The 18305-nt window shown below is 43.0% G+C and overlaps 1 protein-coding gene across 1 annotated transcript in view; it reads left to right on the top strand.

Moving 5' to 3' along the window:
- Positions 1–18305, top strand: part of DGCR8 (DGCR8 microprocessor complex subunit) — a 68605-nt gene that overhangs the window by 27177 nt on the left and 23123 nt on the right. The window contains exons 5-9 of the mRNA XM_082259094.1: positions 1230–1494; positions 7475–7672; positions 14123–14224; positions 17599–17697; positions 17786–17868. Of these exons, the coding sequence (XP_082115220.1) occupies positions 1230–1494; positions 7475–7672; positions 14123–14224; positions 17599–17697; positions 17786–17868 (747 nt within the window). The remainder of the gene's footprint in view (positions 1–1229; positions 1495–7474; positions 7673–14122; positions 14225–17598; positions 17698–17785; positions 17869–18305) is intronic.

Below are 18305 nucleotides of genomic sequence, written 5' to 3'. Positions count from 1 at the left end.
ACTAATGTTTGTTCAGTTCATCAAAAATTAAGACCCACAGATCAAAAATGAAGACCCAAACTGCAACTTCAAGCTCCATGCACACTAGTTTAAAAAAACTTTCCTAACATCCGCTTTTGAGCATTTTTTTTTTCTCTGCTTCTAGACGCAAAAAGTGTTGTGTGCAGACGCAATTTTGAAGCAGAAAAAAGTTGAAAACTGCTAAACGCGGGCACAAAAACGCTATTATGAGCGTTTTTCATACATTGTTGTTCTGGATTTTTTTTTTTTTTTTTTTTAGCTTATAGTGTGCGTGGATAAACAGGCAGGATAATGTTTTCTAGCCTGTTCACAACGATAGGATTTTACCATCTGTCCCGATAACTGGACTCCCCTCTCATGCACCAGGAGTAACCTCATCCCAGCCCGGCCAATCAAAATGGACAAAGATCATAACCCAGAATAAGTTTGAGAATTAAAAAAAACAAAAAAAATTCGCCTACGTGGATGCAGCATTATTTAGATGCTGCATCTGTCCCCTGACGCCTCAAAATCAGATAGCCAGCAACTCCTTTCTGCCACTTTAGTGTTCTGGGCTGTTCAGGGAATGGAAGCGAATGTTTCAGGCTCTCACAGGTGCACTAGAAGGCTGAGCCAAAATGTAAAAATCGCACAGGTGATCAAATACCACCAAAAGAAAGCTCTGTTTGTGGGGAAAAAAAGGACGTCAATTTAATTTGGGTACAGCGTCGCACGACCGTGCAATTGTCCGTTAAAGTCACGCAGTGCCGAATCGCAAAATAGGGCCTGGTCAGGAAGGGGGTAAAATCTTCCGGGGCTTAAGTGGTTAAAGGAATCCATTTCAGCGAGAAAAGAGAGTGCTGCTATTGCTTAACAATTGGCAATGCTATCTTGCAGACTGTCAGGTTTATTCAGTGGCTTAGACAATGTCACTTACCTGGAACAAGTATTCAGGTCAAAAGTTATCACTTTGCACAACTTTGCTGGCTAGATACTTATTCCTAATCAGTGCAATGGTGGTTATTGAAGGCAGAACCTGGCAGAAGGAGGTCAGCAGTGTCAGCCCTGCATTTTTATATTTTTCTTCTCATATTTCTCTCATCACAGATTACTCAACACACTTTAGGTGTGGAATCTTTGATAATGTATGCTGACTACTGTCTTTTCTCATTGGTTGGATGATTCTTCTGTATAATTAATTTGCCACCTGGTGCAATGTTTGCTTCCAGAGACATGATCCTCCCGTAAGCAGTATTCCTTGCTTGCACTACAAGAGAATGAAGGATAATGAAGAGAAGAAGAATGAACTAATACCAGGCCCTGCCCCCTTAGAGTCTGTTGGTGAAAAGTCATCAGAGCCCAATTCTGAGGAAGCTGATCCAGCTGTTGCAGACAGCATTGTTCCTGACGGCAGAGAACGCACAAGTGAAATTGCACAAGGAGCCCTGGGACAAGTCAAGGCCAAAGTAGAAGTTTGCAAAGATGAATCTATTGGTGAGCTAACCTAAATATTCCAAGTCTAGACCTAATTTAGACACCATTATTTTAAAGGTTGAAAATTTTGTTGATTTAACCATTTGCTGACTGCACAGTGTAGCTTTACTGCTACAGTGTGGGCCAGCTGCGAAGAATCGTATGTGTGTGTGTGTATATATATATATATATATATATATATATATATATATATATATATATATATATATATATATATATATATATATATATATATATATATATATATACACGTTGATCTGCATTTCTGGGTAGGGGGGGTGCCCACATGGCTGTGCTGGTATTTATCTTAGCACATGCTATTTACCAGTGATTGGTCAGTTCTGAGCTTCACAGAATACAGCTCTGTGAGTGTAAACAACACAGAGCTGTGATTATCGACAGGGGCTCTAGTTGTTTTTTCATTCCCTGCAGATACCCAGTAAAAGCAATATGCACAAACACTTGTTAGACACATATTTAACCCCTTGATCCCTCTAGTTTTTATCCCCCCCCCCTTCCTGCCCAGTGTCATTAGTACAGTGACAGTGCATATTAGCATTGATCAGTGTAATAATGGCAGTTCCCACAAAAGTCAGTGTCCGATTGTTCCTAATCTCCTCTTGTTAGTGTTGTTGGTTTTGGCCTTGGAACCTTTTAGAGTCAGACATCTAATCAACCCCGATATAGAGGCTAGAAATGGCAAGAGTTCATCACAAAACCAGTTTCTTTTGTTGACAATATACTTTTAAACATTCCCCCCCCCCCCCTTTTTTTTTTACCCAACCTCTTTAGCATAGTTTTAGCTGTATTGCTGGCACTGCACATTAGGCAAAAACGAAAGCAATGGCCAAACTTCAACCTGTTCTCACTGCAGGTGAATGCATATATGCAGTCTCTCGGGGTGTGGCCCGTTACACTGAGCGGCCCTGTGTAAACTACTTAGTGCTCAGAGTGTGCTCCCAGAACGGTAGCCGGTGGTTATCGGAAAGCTCCCGATGCATACTAGCGATCAGGAGCTTTCCGATCATGTGACAGCCAATCACACCGGTCATATGATCTGAATGCCTTCCTCCTCCCGGCTTTTAGAACCATTAAAGGTCTGGGAGGCGGTCAGCTGGAAGGGGTTAAGTTTTTAACTTCTACAACAAAACCAATCCAATTATCAGTTTGCGTGCTTCCCCAGCCACCCATACTTGTGAGTTCATATTGCCCCAACTTATGAATCCTTCTGGTTCAAAATACTCTTCTCTATTAAAGAACTGTTGGGCCCCTTGGCGACATGGCACTACGTAAAAAGATGGGGAATAGTAAAGTTCTCCAAATCTTCCTAATATTTAATGGTATATAATGATTCTCGAGTGATTGTGTTTATCCAGTAGGTTCAAAAGTGCAGGTGCTCGAAAGTGGGTATCCATAAATTCTTTGACATCGATTTGTTTCACTGTGGTGTGGGTAATTTAAATGACTTACCAGATCCAATGGGTCCTATATTCCTTATGGCATTAGGACCACTCGCGCTTAATTGCCCCCTGGGCTGGGATGGGTTCCCCTTTAGATTTCCATTGGGCTGGTACAGGGTTCCTCCTCTCACCGGGGCAAGCAAACCAAGGGTATGTGGGAGAAGAAAATGCTCCAGATGGTGTAGTAAGGTTAAATGTTTATTACCCACAATGTGGGTTAAAAGCAGGTAAAATTGTACAGGTAGTAAAAAACGGCGGTCAGCTAGTGAGCTGCACGTCCTCTCTGCAGAGTGGCGAGCGGAGCTTCCGGCTTGCGTTCCATCTGATGTGGCGTAATTACGCTATGCATTCCAATCTAACATGTTTCGTTACTTCCTGTGACGTCAGAGGACGGTGAGAGAAAGAACCATGTACCCGCCCACTGGAAATCTAAAGGGGAACCCATCCCAGCCCAGGGGGGCAATTAAGCGTGAGTGGTCCCAATGCCATAAGGCATATAGGACCCATTGGATCTGGTAAGTCATTTAATTTACCCACACCACGGTGAAACAAATCGATGTCACAGGATTTATGGATACCCACTTTTGAACCTACTGGATAAACACAATCACTCGGGGACTTTATTATTTAAACTGTTTGGGCACAACAGTCACTTACTTTGGACTTGATTTATTCATATTTGATCATTCACTATATGTTTATTACTACTATATATTGATTAATTTGTAATATCTTTATATTTTAAAAAGTCACTGATGTAAATTAGGAAATTTATCACTTGTCATATATTATTTGCCTATTTTATAATAATTTGTCAGTTTAGTGAACCATTACTTGATTTCACCACTAGGGTTACATTCAGCGAGCGCTGTAGCTGGCCTTACTATTAAGGCTAAATTTTAATTTACCTTCTTACTCTATAGCTGCTGCTGCACCATATACTTTATTATAATTGCTAAAACACTCCTTGGCGCAGGTAATATATACCTTGGTGTATTTTTTCATACATATGATTCACAAGTTTTCCATAGAGGTTCAAGAAGGCATAATTGCTAACCCTAACTGGAATCAAAATCTTTCAATACCCTAAAGCCCTGGTCCCCAACCCTGGTCCTCAGGGCCCACTAACAGGCCAGGTTTGCAAGATAACTGAAATACATCCCAGGTGATATAATTTGCTGCTCAGTGATTGCATTACTCTAGTCTGCATCTCCACAAGGTAATACTTAAAATCTGGCCTGTTAGTGGGCCCTGAGGACCGGAGTTGAGGACCACTGCCCTAAAGGATACCTGGGTTTACCACCAATGGAAATCCTCCTGTTCACTTCAGTTGGAATAACGCTCAAACTCAAGACAACTCCTGTCTATAGTTACATAGTCCGGTTGAAAAAAGACACAGGTCCATCTGGCTTAACCAATAAAAAAAAAAAAAAAAAAAAAACGGTAAAGAAAACCCAACCATACAATCCCATATACACAATCCTATACCGGCAGTTGATCCAGAGGAAGGCGAAAAAAAAACACAGCAAAGCATGATTCAATTTGCTACAGCAGGGGAAAAAATTTCCTTCCTGATCCCCCGAGAGGCAATCGGATATTCCCTGGATCAACTTTACCTATAAATATTAATACCCATTTATATTATGTACACCCAGGAAAGAATCCAGGCCTTTTTTTTATAGCAATCTAGTGAGCTAGCTAGAACCACCTCTGAAGGAAGTCTATTCCACATTTTCACAGCTATTTCGGTGAAGAGACCTTTCCGTATTTGGAGACTAAATTTGTTTTCCTCTAGACGTAAAGAGTGCCCCCTTGTCCTCTGTGTTGACCTTAAAGTGAATAACTCAACACCAAGTTCACTATATGGACCCCTTATGTATTTATACATGTTGATCATATCCCCCCATATCTCCTCTTCTCAAGAGAGAATAAATTCAGTTCTTCTAATCTTTTCTCATAACTGAGCTCCTCTATGCCTCTTATCAGTTTGGTTGCCCTTCTCTCCACTTTCTCCATTTTCCCGATATCCTTTTTAAGAACTGGAGCATGATGATTTTCCTCCAATGCTTAAAAATTTTGTGGAGCGCTGCCTAAAAAAAAAACTCTATTCTGCAGGCCTCCTATCCACTCTTTTACTTCCACCACAAAGACAAGGCACGTAGCTTTGAGTGGGAAAGGGTGTTGAATGTCTTGGGAGTTAAAAAAAAAAAAAAAAAACCTTGGATGGTTTGGAATGAGACAAGATTTTGCTGCTAGGACTAAATGCTCCACATGTATTCCCAGAAGAACTTCCAGCTGGTTAAATTAAGGTGCTATCAAGCACTCAAGCACCAAATTTAATCACCAGATTCACAGCTGGAGTGTACCTGAATAGTTTTCTGAGGCTGCAGAAGTAGTAGAACATTACTATATATGTATATGGTGAAGTTGCTCTAAAGTTAGTGTGGGTGTTGGTCTGGAATCTATTAAGATCCAATATTTAAAATCCATGAGAAGCTTTATCAAACAGTTAAATCTTCATGCATAAGAAAACTTTTTGCGCTCATCCTCCTATGGAGGCAAACAATTGCATTAAGCGTGGGAACAAGATTCTAGTGTTAACCTTTTCACTATTTCTCCGCCCACCCCCCCCCCCCCCCCCCGTACTTGCCTCCCATGGGTGGTGCTCTCAGTGCTCACTTAGCTGGTGTAGCGTTCTCAGGATTTAGAGTCCCTGCTCTTCTCCCTCTTCATTCTTTAGGGCTTCCATTACACATCAGCACTTTTTTTTTCTGAAAAGTTGCACTACAAGCTCTGGTCCCAAGGGCTGGCCAACCTCCAGACAGGACGCCACCCTACCTACCCAATAGGCCAGTACTCTGCTCCCTGCTTAACCCTACACCCATACCACCAATATCACTACCCTACTCCAGTTCCCTCGGACTTAGACCCGGTGTGTCAAGCCATAGTGCCCTCAGTTTCTCAAGTTGCCTGGACATGTGGTGCTCCAAAAGAATGTCATTGACCGCATAGTTTACCCAAGCCTTGTGAGAGGGTGGGTCAGGATGTTTCCAGAAGTGTAAAATTTGTTTAAGAGCTTGGAAGAGGGCATGAGTTAACACCTCCCTTGTGTACTCCTCAGGTTCCACCTCACTTAGAATTCCCAAAAGACATTACAGGTTGAGCAGCAAATTAGCATGAAACGCTTCATGAAGTGTATCCACCACCCTCTTCCAGTATAGATATCCTTCCAATAAAGAGCAACGTCATTTTAAATGAATCATGTCACTATGGTCTCTCCTGCATCTTCTGCAAAGTGGATCAGCAAGGGTACCCATTTTGTAAAGTCTTTAGAATATAGTGGGTTCTCAGTGTAAAATATAACTGTGACTATTTTTGTGGGATACATTTTAGGCAGCTGATCCGGAGGGCATGGCCGACCGGGCATGTGAGCAGAAGCAGCTCACGGAGCTCCCTCCGTTAACCCGGATTAATGATCCTTTTCCCCGGCCGGGATATGTTCTTTTGGACTTTAATCCTTCTCAGGGGGTCCCCCTGAGCCTTGCACTACACATTTTAGGCAGCTGACCACCATGGATTTAAAATCCTTGTCCCATTGGTATTCCGGGGGGGCTTACTTTAATCAGCTGTGTTTATGTGCCCTGCTATGGAAATAAAAGTCGCATTCTGGTTGAGGACTTTTCAAGACCTTGTTATCCCTACTAAGGCCTCTTTCACACGGTCCTCCTCCGTAGGCAGATCCGTGTTGCTCAGTGGGGATCGATCAGCGATCCCAGCTGAGCCGGCGGATGACAGCTCCGTCTCCGCTTGCAGAGCGGAGAGGGAGGTGTCTCAGCCCCCACTGCCCTCTATGGGGGATTGGATGAGAGCGGACCGCCTGTCCGCTCTCATCCGATCACTGAACGGATGGAAAAATAGGGTTTCCATCCGTCCAGATTTCATGGACAGGATCGGATACGGATGGCAGCGGGTGTCAGCGGAGGTGTCTCCGCTGACATCCGCGGCCCCATAGAGCTGCATGGAGGATCCGATCAGATCCGCCTAAAAAACTGACAGGCGGATCTGATCGGATCGCCCGTGTGAAAGAGCCCTAAGAATGTTTTGTAATCTTAGACACTTAGTTTACACAAGGTTCAAAATACTGAATGTGAACAAAGTTACAGGTTCTTTCCACAACTCTGTTTTTTTGCTCCATCCTCTTCTGTATATTAAGATCTTATTGAATTTTGAAAGCTCAAATAAATGTTTTTTTTCAAGAGTTCCCTATGGCCTGCTGTGCTTTTTATGGGTCTTTGTGCAGTGTTGGTAAGATTGTGTATGCTTGTATGTGTGATGACTATTTGCATTTTCTCCCTTTTAGAAAATAAAGTAGTCATCGATGCCCTATTGTCTGTAAACTGAGACTTTTTTCCTTCCATTGGTGTTTTAATGTGATCTCTTACTTATAAGTATATAATGTCAAGAGACTGAATAAAGTGTCAGTTTCGATTTTCATTCTTAAATGTTTAATTCTATATCAGACCTTGAAGATTTCCGAGGCTACTTGGAGAAAAGATTTGACTTTGAACAGGTTACTGTTAAGAAATTCAGGACATGGGCAGAAAGAAGACAGTTTAATCGTGAAGTAAAACGCAAGTTAGCGGAATCTGAAAGACCAATTCTACCTGCCAATCAGAAACTTATAACTTTGGCTGTTCAAGATGCGCCAACAAAGAAAGGTTTGCATAATCCAAGAGTGCATGTATTTGTATTTACCACAAATTTTATCATCTTAAGCCTGTACTTCACTAAACCAACATGATTAGGTCATTTTTTATTTTCTTTAATGTATCTATTTAAGAAGCTGCCACCAATCATGTATAGTTAAAGCGGTAGTAAACTGCTGGGGAAAAAAAAAACCTGCAAGACAATAGCCTAATGTACTAGTATGTGGTATTTATGAGGCGCTATTACAAAAAATGATATTCCAAAAGTGAGAGCGTAATGTCCATAGTCTCCTGTGTTTCTTCCAATCTCTCCGTGGTTAAAGAGCTTAGAATTATTCTTCGTGCAAACACAAGGTGCTCATATATAGTGATCTGACACCTAAATGTGAATGAGCCACTCACCAGGTAATCTCAGGCCACCAGGACCCAAACCGCTTAAATTTTTTTCTCTATCGCTCATTGACAGACGTAGTCCTCGGTGATACAGCACCTTCGGGTTATGTTGCCTCCACAGGAGCAGGACTAGACAGGAAATTAAAATGCTCTGGCCACACCCTAGGGGCAGTCCCAGAGGGTATATCCTCTCTCTCTCTGCCTCAGCAAATCAGTTATTTTCTGTCTAGTTAGGAGTAAGGACCTAGATACCTTGCTGGGATCTTCGGTCCTGGCAAGATTTTTTTTTCTTAAAAAGATTTTTTAGACAGCTTTTTTCTCCAGTGTTCCTGTGAGATCTTCAAGCAAGAAAGCTGAACTGGGCGACGGGCTGGATGTTGAGATCCGGTGGTCACCCCAGTTCAGCCTACGAGCGCGTGCAGGCCATAGCTCCGCGCTGGGTCGGCCGCGACAAAGTCCTATTAAGGGACTGACCCCGCGAGTTAAACGTCTCGCTGAAACGCCAAAGACCATGAGTCACGGCGTCCGTATTGGTCGACAGCCCTCCCGCCCCGGTGGAGAGGGGTACTGTCAGGAGTTGGTGCCCGCCTGGTTCCGGTATGGTGAGTAGTATGTTCCCCCTTTTCCCCCTGACGAGTCTTGTGGTGAACGCGGGCCCCTCTCTGTATGGTAAGATAGAGTCCCCCTCTATCCTATAACATGGCACAGATCCTCCTACTTTGAGTGTGATTTTATGTGCAAAAAGCCAGGAGGCTTGGTTTGGGAGCTAACAATCTAATTGTATACATGTTTAAAAGATTGTAATCAGTGGCAGTCTGGGAATCTTACTGTGATAAGAATAAGGTACCTACCAGTCAGAAGCCACGGACATGTAGACTGCCTTCCTAGTCAAATCTCCAGCTATAGCAGGCCTTCCGAACGGCCATGAGGTCCGCCAGGGCCGGTACCGCCAACCACGCCAAAAATCCCCATGCAGAGATAGTGTTGTGTGCCCTGCAGCACACCGCTATTCGGTACAGGCCGCCGCCATTTTTTTTGCTGGATTGCACGAGCCGCCATTTTGGCGTAGCCTTGTGTCTCCAGCATGGGGGCGGCCATGTTTGAGGTGATCCAAACACCTCGTGGAGCTAGGGGAGGCGCCGGAAGGCGTGCAGAGGGGCGGAGCCGCCTCCTTTCTTCCTGGGCAGCCAGCCAAAAGACTTCCTGTTTGTCAAGACAGCGCTGTAACCTGTTGCAGTTAAACTCTGAGCATCAAGTGGTGAGCCTGGGGGTCTATCTCTCTCTCTCGATCGATAGGGATCCCTAGCAGGTAACACTAAGGGGCTTTTGTGGCGCTGGGGGTCTGTGAAAAAAAAAAAAAAAAAAGTTTTTTATTTTTGAGTTATATTATCCGGGAAGTTACTGGAATAATCATGGACCCTGCCACACAAATTCCCCCACCTGTTTCCCTCGAGGGGGCCACGGGACCCGCCGGTGCACAGAGTGTAGAGGCATTTACAGCAATTTTGGAGTCTATGGTGGCTCGGGTGGAGGCGGCCTGTCAGGGACAAGGGTCAATGAAGCGACCCCCGCCTACCCCTATATTATCTGACACCTCTGACTCAGATTCAGAGATGGTCACTTCAGTTGCAGGTCCCTCTGCAAGGGCTGTTACCTCAGGTAAAGCTCCCTCAGACAGTGAGGAGGACGTTTCTTCTCCCGTTATAATTCAGGAAGAAGCATTGGTGGACGCACTAGTTGTGGCAGTGCAGGAAACCGTAAAACTTGAGGTTTTACCGGCAGAAGCAACTGATACAGAGATTCCTTTTGGTACTAACAAGCCCATCAAAACGGTGAAGGTTTTTCCTGTACCCAAGTGTTTTGGTAATAAGATTAAAGGAGAATGGGAGCATTCTAAACGTACCTTTACTATTTCCAAGCGTATTGCTAGACGCTATCCGTTTGAGGAATCGTGTAGAAGTATACTCAAATATATATCGTCCCTTGGAACATATACAATGGTATAAGTCACATCTTATTATAGTCCTTAAACGTCCATCAGTGGCAAAATTTCAAAACAAGGGGTTAATTCCTCCAGCAATAGTCCAATCCACCAAGTGAGAAACACCACCAAGTGTTGGGGTCACCACTGCTCTACACCTCCACCGATGTGATAATGGGGGGAATGGCAACTCACCAGAAGCTGTGGCCCACCTATTTGCATAGGACAGGCAAACAAGCTGTTGTAACACAAATCCCACTCAGGAGCGATTACTGCTGCTATTACTGGATTTCAATCTCGGGTAGTCACGTGTCTCCCTTCTCCTCCCGATAATTGCTCAAATGGTGAACATAGGGGGAAAGAAGGAACCGCACTAGTGTGATATTGTTTCACCCATCAGATAATTTATTCAAAAAAACCCCAATACAAATGTACTCACAAACGCATTAAAACCATATGCCTTCAATATCCTAGTAGATATCAGTGCTACGGGTACCGTGGTATGCTGTGTCGATCCGGCTCACCCTCTCCACGCTGGTGTCTCGGATCTCCAAAGCTGCCGCTCGTGTCCCCCGTGCACTTCCGGTCGCCGTAAGGTTCATGCGCTGACGCGTTTCGTCATTTCCGACTTTTTCAAAGGGCGTGAACCTTACGGCACGGCGTCCGATTATATAGGAGTGGTGGTACCACTAAGAAATGGACGGTACCACCAGTGGTGGATCCACCTATTTCCAGGCTGAATAAAGCCACGGTTATCCCAGTGGAGGACACTTCGTCCTTTAAGGATCCGGTGGATCGAAAGATGGAAGCAGAGTCCCGCACCATCTTCTCTCTGATAGGGTCAGCATTTAGACCAGTAATTGTTATTGGTCTAGTTTCCCAGACACTTACGGAATGGGCGAGATTGGTACGCCAAGACCTTAGGGGAAAAGATATTCCCCAGGAAACATCTGATTTGATGGAACAGATTATACAAGGGCTACAGTTTATCTGCCCTATTAGGGCATGCATCTATGTCAGCGGTAATCCTCAGACGTGTGCTGTGGTTAAAATGCTGGTCAGCTGACCTAGGTTCCAAAAAGACCTTGACGAATCTCCCCTTTCAGGGGAATCGTCTATTTGGGGCCACCCTAGATGAAATCATTAAGGATGCCACTGGGGGCAAGAGCACTTTTTTGCCACAGGCTGCTAAAGCTAAGGGACCTCGCAACAAGCGAGGACCTTTCTTTACCGCCCATAAAGGGTTCGCACGCCCGGCTGGAACAAGCGGGAAAGGCAAGACTCCTCCAGGAGGGTTCAAGAAAGGCTGGTCGGACAAACAGAGGACCAACTCAGCCAAACCCGAAGCAAAGGAGTACACAGCCTGAAGGTGCGCCCCCACCCGGTTTGAGGGTGGGGGGACGTTTTCACCGGTATTCAGGACATTAGATCGAGCATCAACTACTACTACCGGTGCGATTCTTCCCTTCCAACATTTAAGTACTACAGGGAGCGGTAGTCACCGTTCCCTGAATAGATCTTTTCCTTTACTTTTTCCTAAGATTAGTCTCTATTCCCCACAGGAATCAGATCTGGTTGACCAGACAGGCCAAGAAGCCTCTAGCCGGGTGACTTCGGTCCCTGAGGTTCAACCAGAAAAGATCACCCTTCCTGATAGCAATCAGGTATCTGATAAATGTGTGGGAACAGAAAACGACCAGACTTTCTCGGATGGTTGGGGCCAGATAGCTCTAGGGACGCCTGGTTCAGATCCAGTCAGCACCAGTGGTCCTAGAAATTCTAGGCTGGCCTCGTCAAGCCGGCCTGGCCGACTTGGACAGGCTAGTCGCAGACGTTCCGTGGGAACTTCGTCTCAGGGAGTGTCTGTGGTCTCAAGGACCAATTTACCATCGTGCTTTACAGTCGCTGGTTTTAATGGCCTGGCCATTGAGACCCAAGTACTGAAGGACAGAGGTTTGTCAGCTTCAGTCATTCCTACCCTTATTAAAGCAAGGAAAGCGACTATTATCACACTTGGAAGACTTATATTGCGTGGTGCGAATCTTTAGGATTTCCTCCACGTACCTATTCGGTGACTCGAATATTGGCTTTTTTGCAACAAGGGGTTGAGCAGAAGCTAGCCTTGAGCACCATCAAGGGTCAAGTTTCAGCATTAGCAATCTTCTTTCAGAAACCTTTAGCTACCAAGTCCTTGGTGCGGAATTTCATCCAGGGGGTGCGGCACCTGGCTCCACCAGTCCGCGCGCCCTTACCGCCCTGGGATCTTAATTTAGTTTTGTCGGTTCTACAGAAACCTCCCTTTGAAAACATCAGGGAGATTCCCTTGTTTACTTTATCCCAGAAGGTGGCCTTCTTGGTGGCTATCACTTCTGCTCGCAGGGTGTCAGAACTGGCTGCATTATCATGCCAGTCCCCATACCTAGTGATTCATAGGGATAAGGTAGTACTTCATCCTAAGCCATCCTTTCTTCCTAAGGTGGTTTCAGATTTTCATCTGAATGAAGATATTGTACTACCTTCCTTGTGTCCTCAGCCCAAGCATCATCGGGAACATGCGTTGCATTCCTTGGATGTGGTTCGGGCAATCAGAGTATACCTGAAAGCTACGGAATCATTCCGTAAGACGGATTCACTTTTTGTGATCACGGATGGCCCCAGAAAGGGTTTGCCTGCATCTGCCGCGACCATTGCCAAATGGATTAGACAGACGGTGGTACAGGCTTATTCTATTAAGGGTCAGAGTCCTCCGTTCCCTGTTAGGGCGCACTCCACTCGTCAGTGGTCCAGGTATGTAAGGCGGCCACCTGGTCGTCGGTACATACCTTTACAAAATTCTATAAAATTGATGTGATGGCATCGGCGGATGCCTCATTTGGCCGCAAGGTTTTGCAGGCCGCAATTTGAGGAGACCGGTGGTCTACCTCGAGAGTTTTTTTCTGTTTGAAAAATTTCTTTTTTGTTGAGTCTCATCATTAAGGATGAGCATTGTAAACTTCTAGTTGGCACCGGTTGGGCCTTCTAGATTGGGATTTGATTTCCATTTTCCCACCCCTCATTTGTGATACTGCTCTGGGACGTCCCGAAGGTGCTGTATCACCGAGGACTACGTCTGTCAATGAGCGATAGAGAAAAATGGATTTTTGTAAAATCTTACCGTAAAATCCTTTTCTCTTAGCTCATTGACAGACGTAGTCCCCGCCCCTCTGTTTTGGAGTTGGGTTGGGTTAAAATCTCTAAAGACTGCTTTTTGACATAACTGATTTGCTGAGGCAGAGAGAGAGAGGATATACCCTCTGGGACTGCCCCTAGGGTGTGGCCAGAGCATTTTAATTTCCTGTCTAGTCCTGCTCCTGTGGAGGCAACATAACCCGAAGGTGCTGTATCACCGAGGACTACGTCTGTCAATGAGCTAAGAGAAAAGGATTTTACGGTAAGATTTTACAAAAATCCATTTTTTGTTCCCCAAGGGTCGGGTAAAACATGGATCAGGAAAAGACCATCAGGCCAGTCCTGGACTGGCTATCAGGAGGTGGCTTGATGGTCTTTTGCTGATCCATGTTGGAAAATACCCTACCCTTGGGGAACAAGGAAGTTAGTTTATATGGTTTGGATCCTGGTGGCCTGGGATTATCTGGTGAGTGGCTCATTCCCATTTAGGTGGCGGATCGCTATATATGAGCACCTTATGTTTGAACTAAGAAGAATTCAAAGCACTTTAACCACGGGGTGATTGGAAGAAACACAGGAGACTATGGACATTATGTTCATAGTTCTCTTTTTTTTTTTTTTTAATATTGAATATATTGCTCTTTTGGAATACCATTGTTTGTAATAGCGCCTCATAAGGAACACATTTATTGTTTGTTTGGTATACCACCAAATTTAATAACAGCTTTACTCGCTGGGCATTTTTATTTTACAGGAAGGAGGTTCCATTTATAAATATGTATAATGTACTAGTAGGCTGGTGGCAAAAGAGTTTATTGCCTGATGGTTTTTTAAAATATTCTTCAATGGTCTGAGTTTTTAAACCTGTTTGACTTTTTTTTTTTTTCTTTTGCAACTAACCACTATTTTTTGTCTCCTAGAATTTGTTATAAATCCTAATGGAAAGTCTGAGGTCTGCATTCTCCATGAATATATGCAGAGAGTCCTAAAAGTTCGCCCTGTTTACAATTTTTTTGAATGTGGTAAGGAATGTAAACGTGTTTCTCTGTCGTCCATTGAGGGACACGGCTCATTCAGAAGCCAATTGGATCTGTATCATCACCTACAGGAGGATGCTACGTGTAACAAAAAAAATCTGAGGGGCTAAAATCCCTCCAATTATCTCCTAGTGTCTGAGGAAGGATGCCTTCTTCTGCTCTGTAGTTGTCTTTTTTATGGGAGCTGTGCTGTTTCTCTATGTTGATCTAGTATAAACTGCTAACAAGGTGACAAGTTGCATAATCTAGAATACTTGTAAGCAATTCAGTGCATGCAGAGCCTAAAGAGATGTTTCAGGATCAGCTTCAACAGCCCCATATGTTTAGGTGTAGTGGTGTGAGTGAGGTGCTTACAATAAAGGAATTGGTATGACCATTGGCTCCTGATTGGCAAAGGGATAATGAAGTGGTTTGTCAGCTGCCTCTTTTGTGTGTGTGTTTTGTTGTGTGTTTTTTTTTTTTTGTAGCCCCACATTACATATAAGCTGTACAGTGGCCATTTTGCCTGGTTTTCATCGCTCAAACACAAGTAAATAACTGGACTTGCTCATAAAGCAGGAAAATAATTAATATTGTAGAAAGGCCAAGTCACAATCCATACCTCAACCCAGTTGTGCATCCCTAAAAAAACAAATCAAAACGATTTTTCAAGGAAATAGATTGAGCTCCTAGGGCTAGTTTACACCACATGCTTTCCAGCACTTTTCTTTCTGTATCCAAAATGCATAGAAAGTAGGTTATATGGTTTCCAATGGCGTAGTTCACACCAGTGTTTGCAGATCCAGTGTAGAACATGCTGCAGTTTTCCTGCACAGAAATACTGGAATGAGGTAAAACGCATAAAAAATGCACTGGACCTCAGTACAGTGAGGAAAAAGAAAAAAATCATCTGGAACGCATCCGCAAATGCATCAAAAACACACATGCAGAAACGCATCCGGAAAAGATCTGAAGGACGTTTTGTTGTGAACTGGCACTAAAATTTCAGGAAATGTTTAGAGGTTGTCTGAAAGCTTCTCATTTATCCAGATCATGGAATAGCTAGTAGTAGTTCAACTGGACTTGTTAAAGGAAGCTTGTTCTGGAAGGATTTAGGCTGCTCTGTACTTTTATCTTTAAAACACAAGTTGATGTTTTTTTTATTTAAAGTTGAACTAAAGGCACATTTTTTTTCCCAATCTGGATAGGTTTTAAAGGGGGATATAACTCAGTTTTTGTTGCCATCATCGTCCTATTGCAGAGCTTTCCCTTCACTTTCTGTTCCTTTGTTCAAACTGGAAGTGAGAGGAAATCCCTGCAAATTAAGGGACTTCCTTGGGGACCCCCCAGACACCAGAACTAGTGTCCCCAATGGAAGATTTCTCCTCTTACCTTTGTAGGGACAACCCAAAATTTTATTTTCTTTTAAATTCAATGATAATTGTACACAGAAAAAATAGGTTGAATCGAAGGCACAGACAGCAGTAAAAAAAATGACAGGGGTTCTAATCCCTCTCCACTCCAAAACTAAAAAAAAGTGTCGCCTTTAGTTGTACTTTAATGAATCAAATACATCTATTTCCCCTATGAAAAACAAGAATGCTTCCAGTAAAATTGGGAATCTTGAGGTGTATACTAAAGTAATCAGATTAGCACAGTAATAAAAGTACGTGTGCCTGTTGTACACTTCCCATAGCGCTTGCTAAAAATATAGTTGCATAAATTTGATTGAATTATTGCATAGTGATTCATAAAAACTTATAATCAATATACTTTAGCTATGTGAAATAAGTGTAAAAAAAATCCCAAAAAGTTCATACAAGTGAAATAAAGTGCATATACATGTATATAAATAGATATATATTAATAGAAAGTGCTTCGTATATAAGTAGATGTATATTAATAGAAAGTGCTTCGTAAAGTCTGTAACAATCAAAGTGCTTAAACATATAAAGTGCTCCGTGTATCAAAAAATTGGGAAAATAGATAGGCCATCCACCAAATAATCTTCCTAGTGGGTGGGATTTTTTTTTTTTACACTTATTTATTTCACATATCTAAAGTATATTGATTATAAGTTTTTATGTGAAAAGTAAAGTTTTTATGACTTTTTATCACTATGCAATAATTTGATCAAATTGATGCAACTATATTTATTTTTAGCAAGTGCTCTGGGAAGTGTACAATAGGCACACGTACGTTTATCATACATCTTAGTTTGTCCATAGCAGCTGCTTTTCATCACTGGTCACATCAAGTATTTATTTGTATGCACCATGTCCATTGTCACGAGTGGAATATATCTATCTAGATTAGCACAGTAGCCAATCACCTAGTATTTTCAGAATAGGTAAAAGTTCCTATGCTTCCATCAGCAGGGCATTTTCCTAATGATTCCAAGCAAAAGTTTGGGTTGTTTAACCTGAAATGATTGTTGCGAGCAGTATTCTGAAATCATCTGCTGTGCAAATTACCTACTCTGTATTTTTCCGTATGTTTTTGTTACTGTAATGATTTATAAAACTTTTTAATCAAAAGTAGCATTCGCTACTCAAGATTTTGTTAGACAGCAGTGAGGCAGTAATGAAATATGATTTGCATAGGCTCAGAGTGAAGAAGTAAACGTCACACTTGAAAATTGTATACTGTATATCTTGTTTTCCTACTTGGATTTTGTGTTGACAGGTTTTTTTTTTTTTTTAAAGGGCTTCATTAAGTCCCCATTGACACTAGCGCGACTTGTCAGGCGACTTGGTCGCCTGACAAGTCGCGTTGGTGTTGCCTGCCATTGATTAGCACAGGACCCGTTCTAATAGGAGCGACACAAGACTTAGAAAAAGGGTCCTGTACTACTTTGGGGCGACCTGTAGGCGACTTGCATTGACTTCAATGATATGAAGTCCGTGCATGTCGTGCCGAGGTCGCGGTGCACGCTGTGCACCGCGACTTCACAGGTCGCCCCGGCAAGTCGTATCGCCCCTGTGTGAATGGGCTCTTAGCCTTTCTTTTCCTATTTTTTTTTTCACTTTTTTTTTTTGTCCTTTTTTAATTTGAGTCCTGCACAGGGCAATTTGGGTGAAAACCCTGTCTATAGGGGTCAGGGGCAGTAAGAAGACTCTTCACTTTGAAGATTGTCAAGTTATTCAAAAGTAGCTCATGGATATTCTTCTCTGTGACTTTCCTGATCTGTATGCTTATTCTGGTTCAGTAACCAAAAGTATTACCAGAGGAATAGCATAATAGCCAGGAAGTGAACTTTTTCAGGAGGTCAGCAATAGCAACACCCATTTTTTTTTTTTTTTTTACTTTATTTTATTAAAGGTTTTGCAAATCTGTATGTGTTTGATTTGTATTCCTTTTTGTTTTAAAAAATTCTACAGAGAACCCAAGTGAGCCTTTTGGAGCATCTGTAATTATAGATGGTGTGACCTATGGTAGTGGGACAGCAAGCAGCAAAAAACTGGCAAAAAATAAAGCTGGTAAGGTCCATTAAATGTTTCCTAAATTGTCCATAATTCTTGCTTCAGTACAGATTTCAGTAAACAGTTTGGTGTAATCTTGTTTCAGCTCGGGCTACACTGGAAATCCTTATTCCTGATTTTATAAAGCAGACTGCTGATGAAAAACCTAAAGACAGTGATGAGCTGGAGGTGAGACGCTTCTATAAAGTAGACTTTGGCTTCCCAGGACATTTTTTCTATTGTTTTAGATCATAGGTGCTCACCCTTTTGGCCCTCCAGCTGTTGCGGATCTGCAAGTTCCATGAGGCATTGTAAGGCTGACAGTTACAAGGCATGACTCAAGGGCGGAGGCATGATGGGACTTGTAGTTCCGCAACAGCTAGAAGGCCACAGGTTGAGCACCCATGTTTTAGCTTTTCCTACTTTAAATTTCACCAAGAAGGGTAGGATATTTAGGTGACAAAAATCTAGTGGGTGGGGGATATTACTACTCCCAGGTATTTAAATGATGTCGCTACAGGCACTGGTCAGTATGTTCCTAGTTGGGGATGTACCCCTTGATCTAGTGGCAAGAGGGCGAATTTGGTCCAGTTAATTGTAAGCCTGGAGAATCGCCCAAAGTCCAC

This window comes from Pelophylax lessonae (assembly GCF_965119305.1).
Source record: "Pelophylax lessonae genome assembly, chromosome: 1".
Taxonomy (NCBI): Eukaryota; Metazoa; Chordata; class Amphibia; order Anura; family Ranidae; genus Pelophylax; species Pelophylax lessonae.
This window is presented reverse-complemented; position numbering and strand designations above follow the sequence as displayed.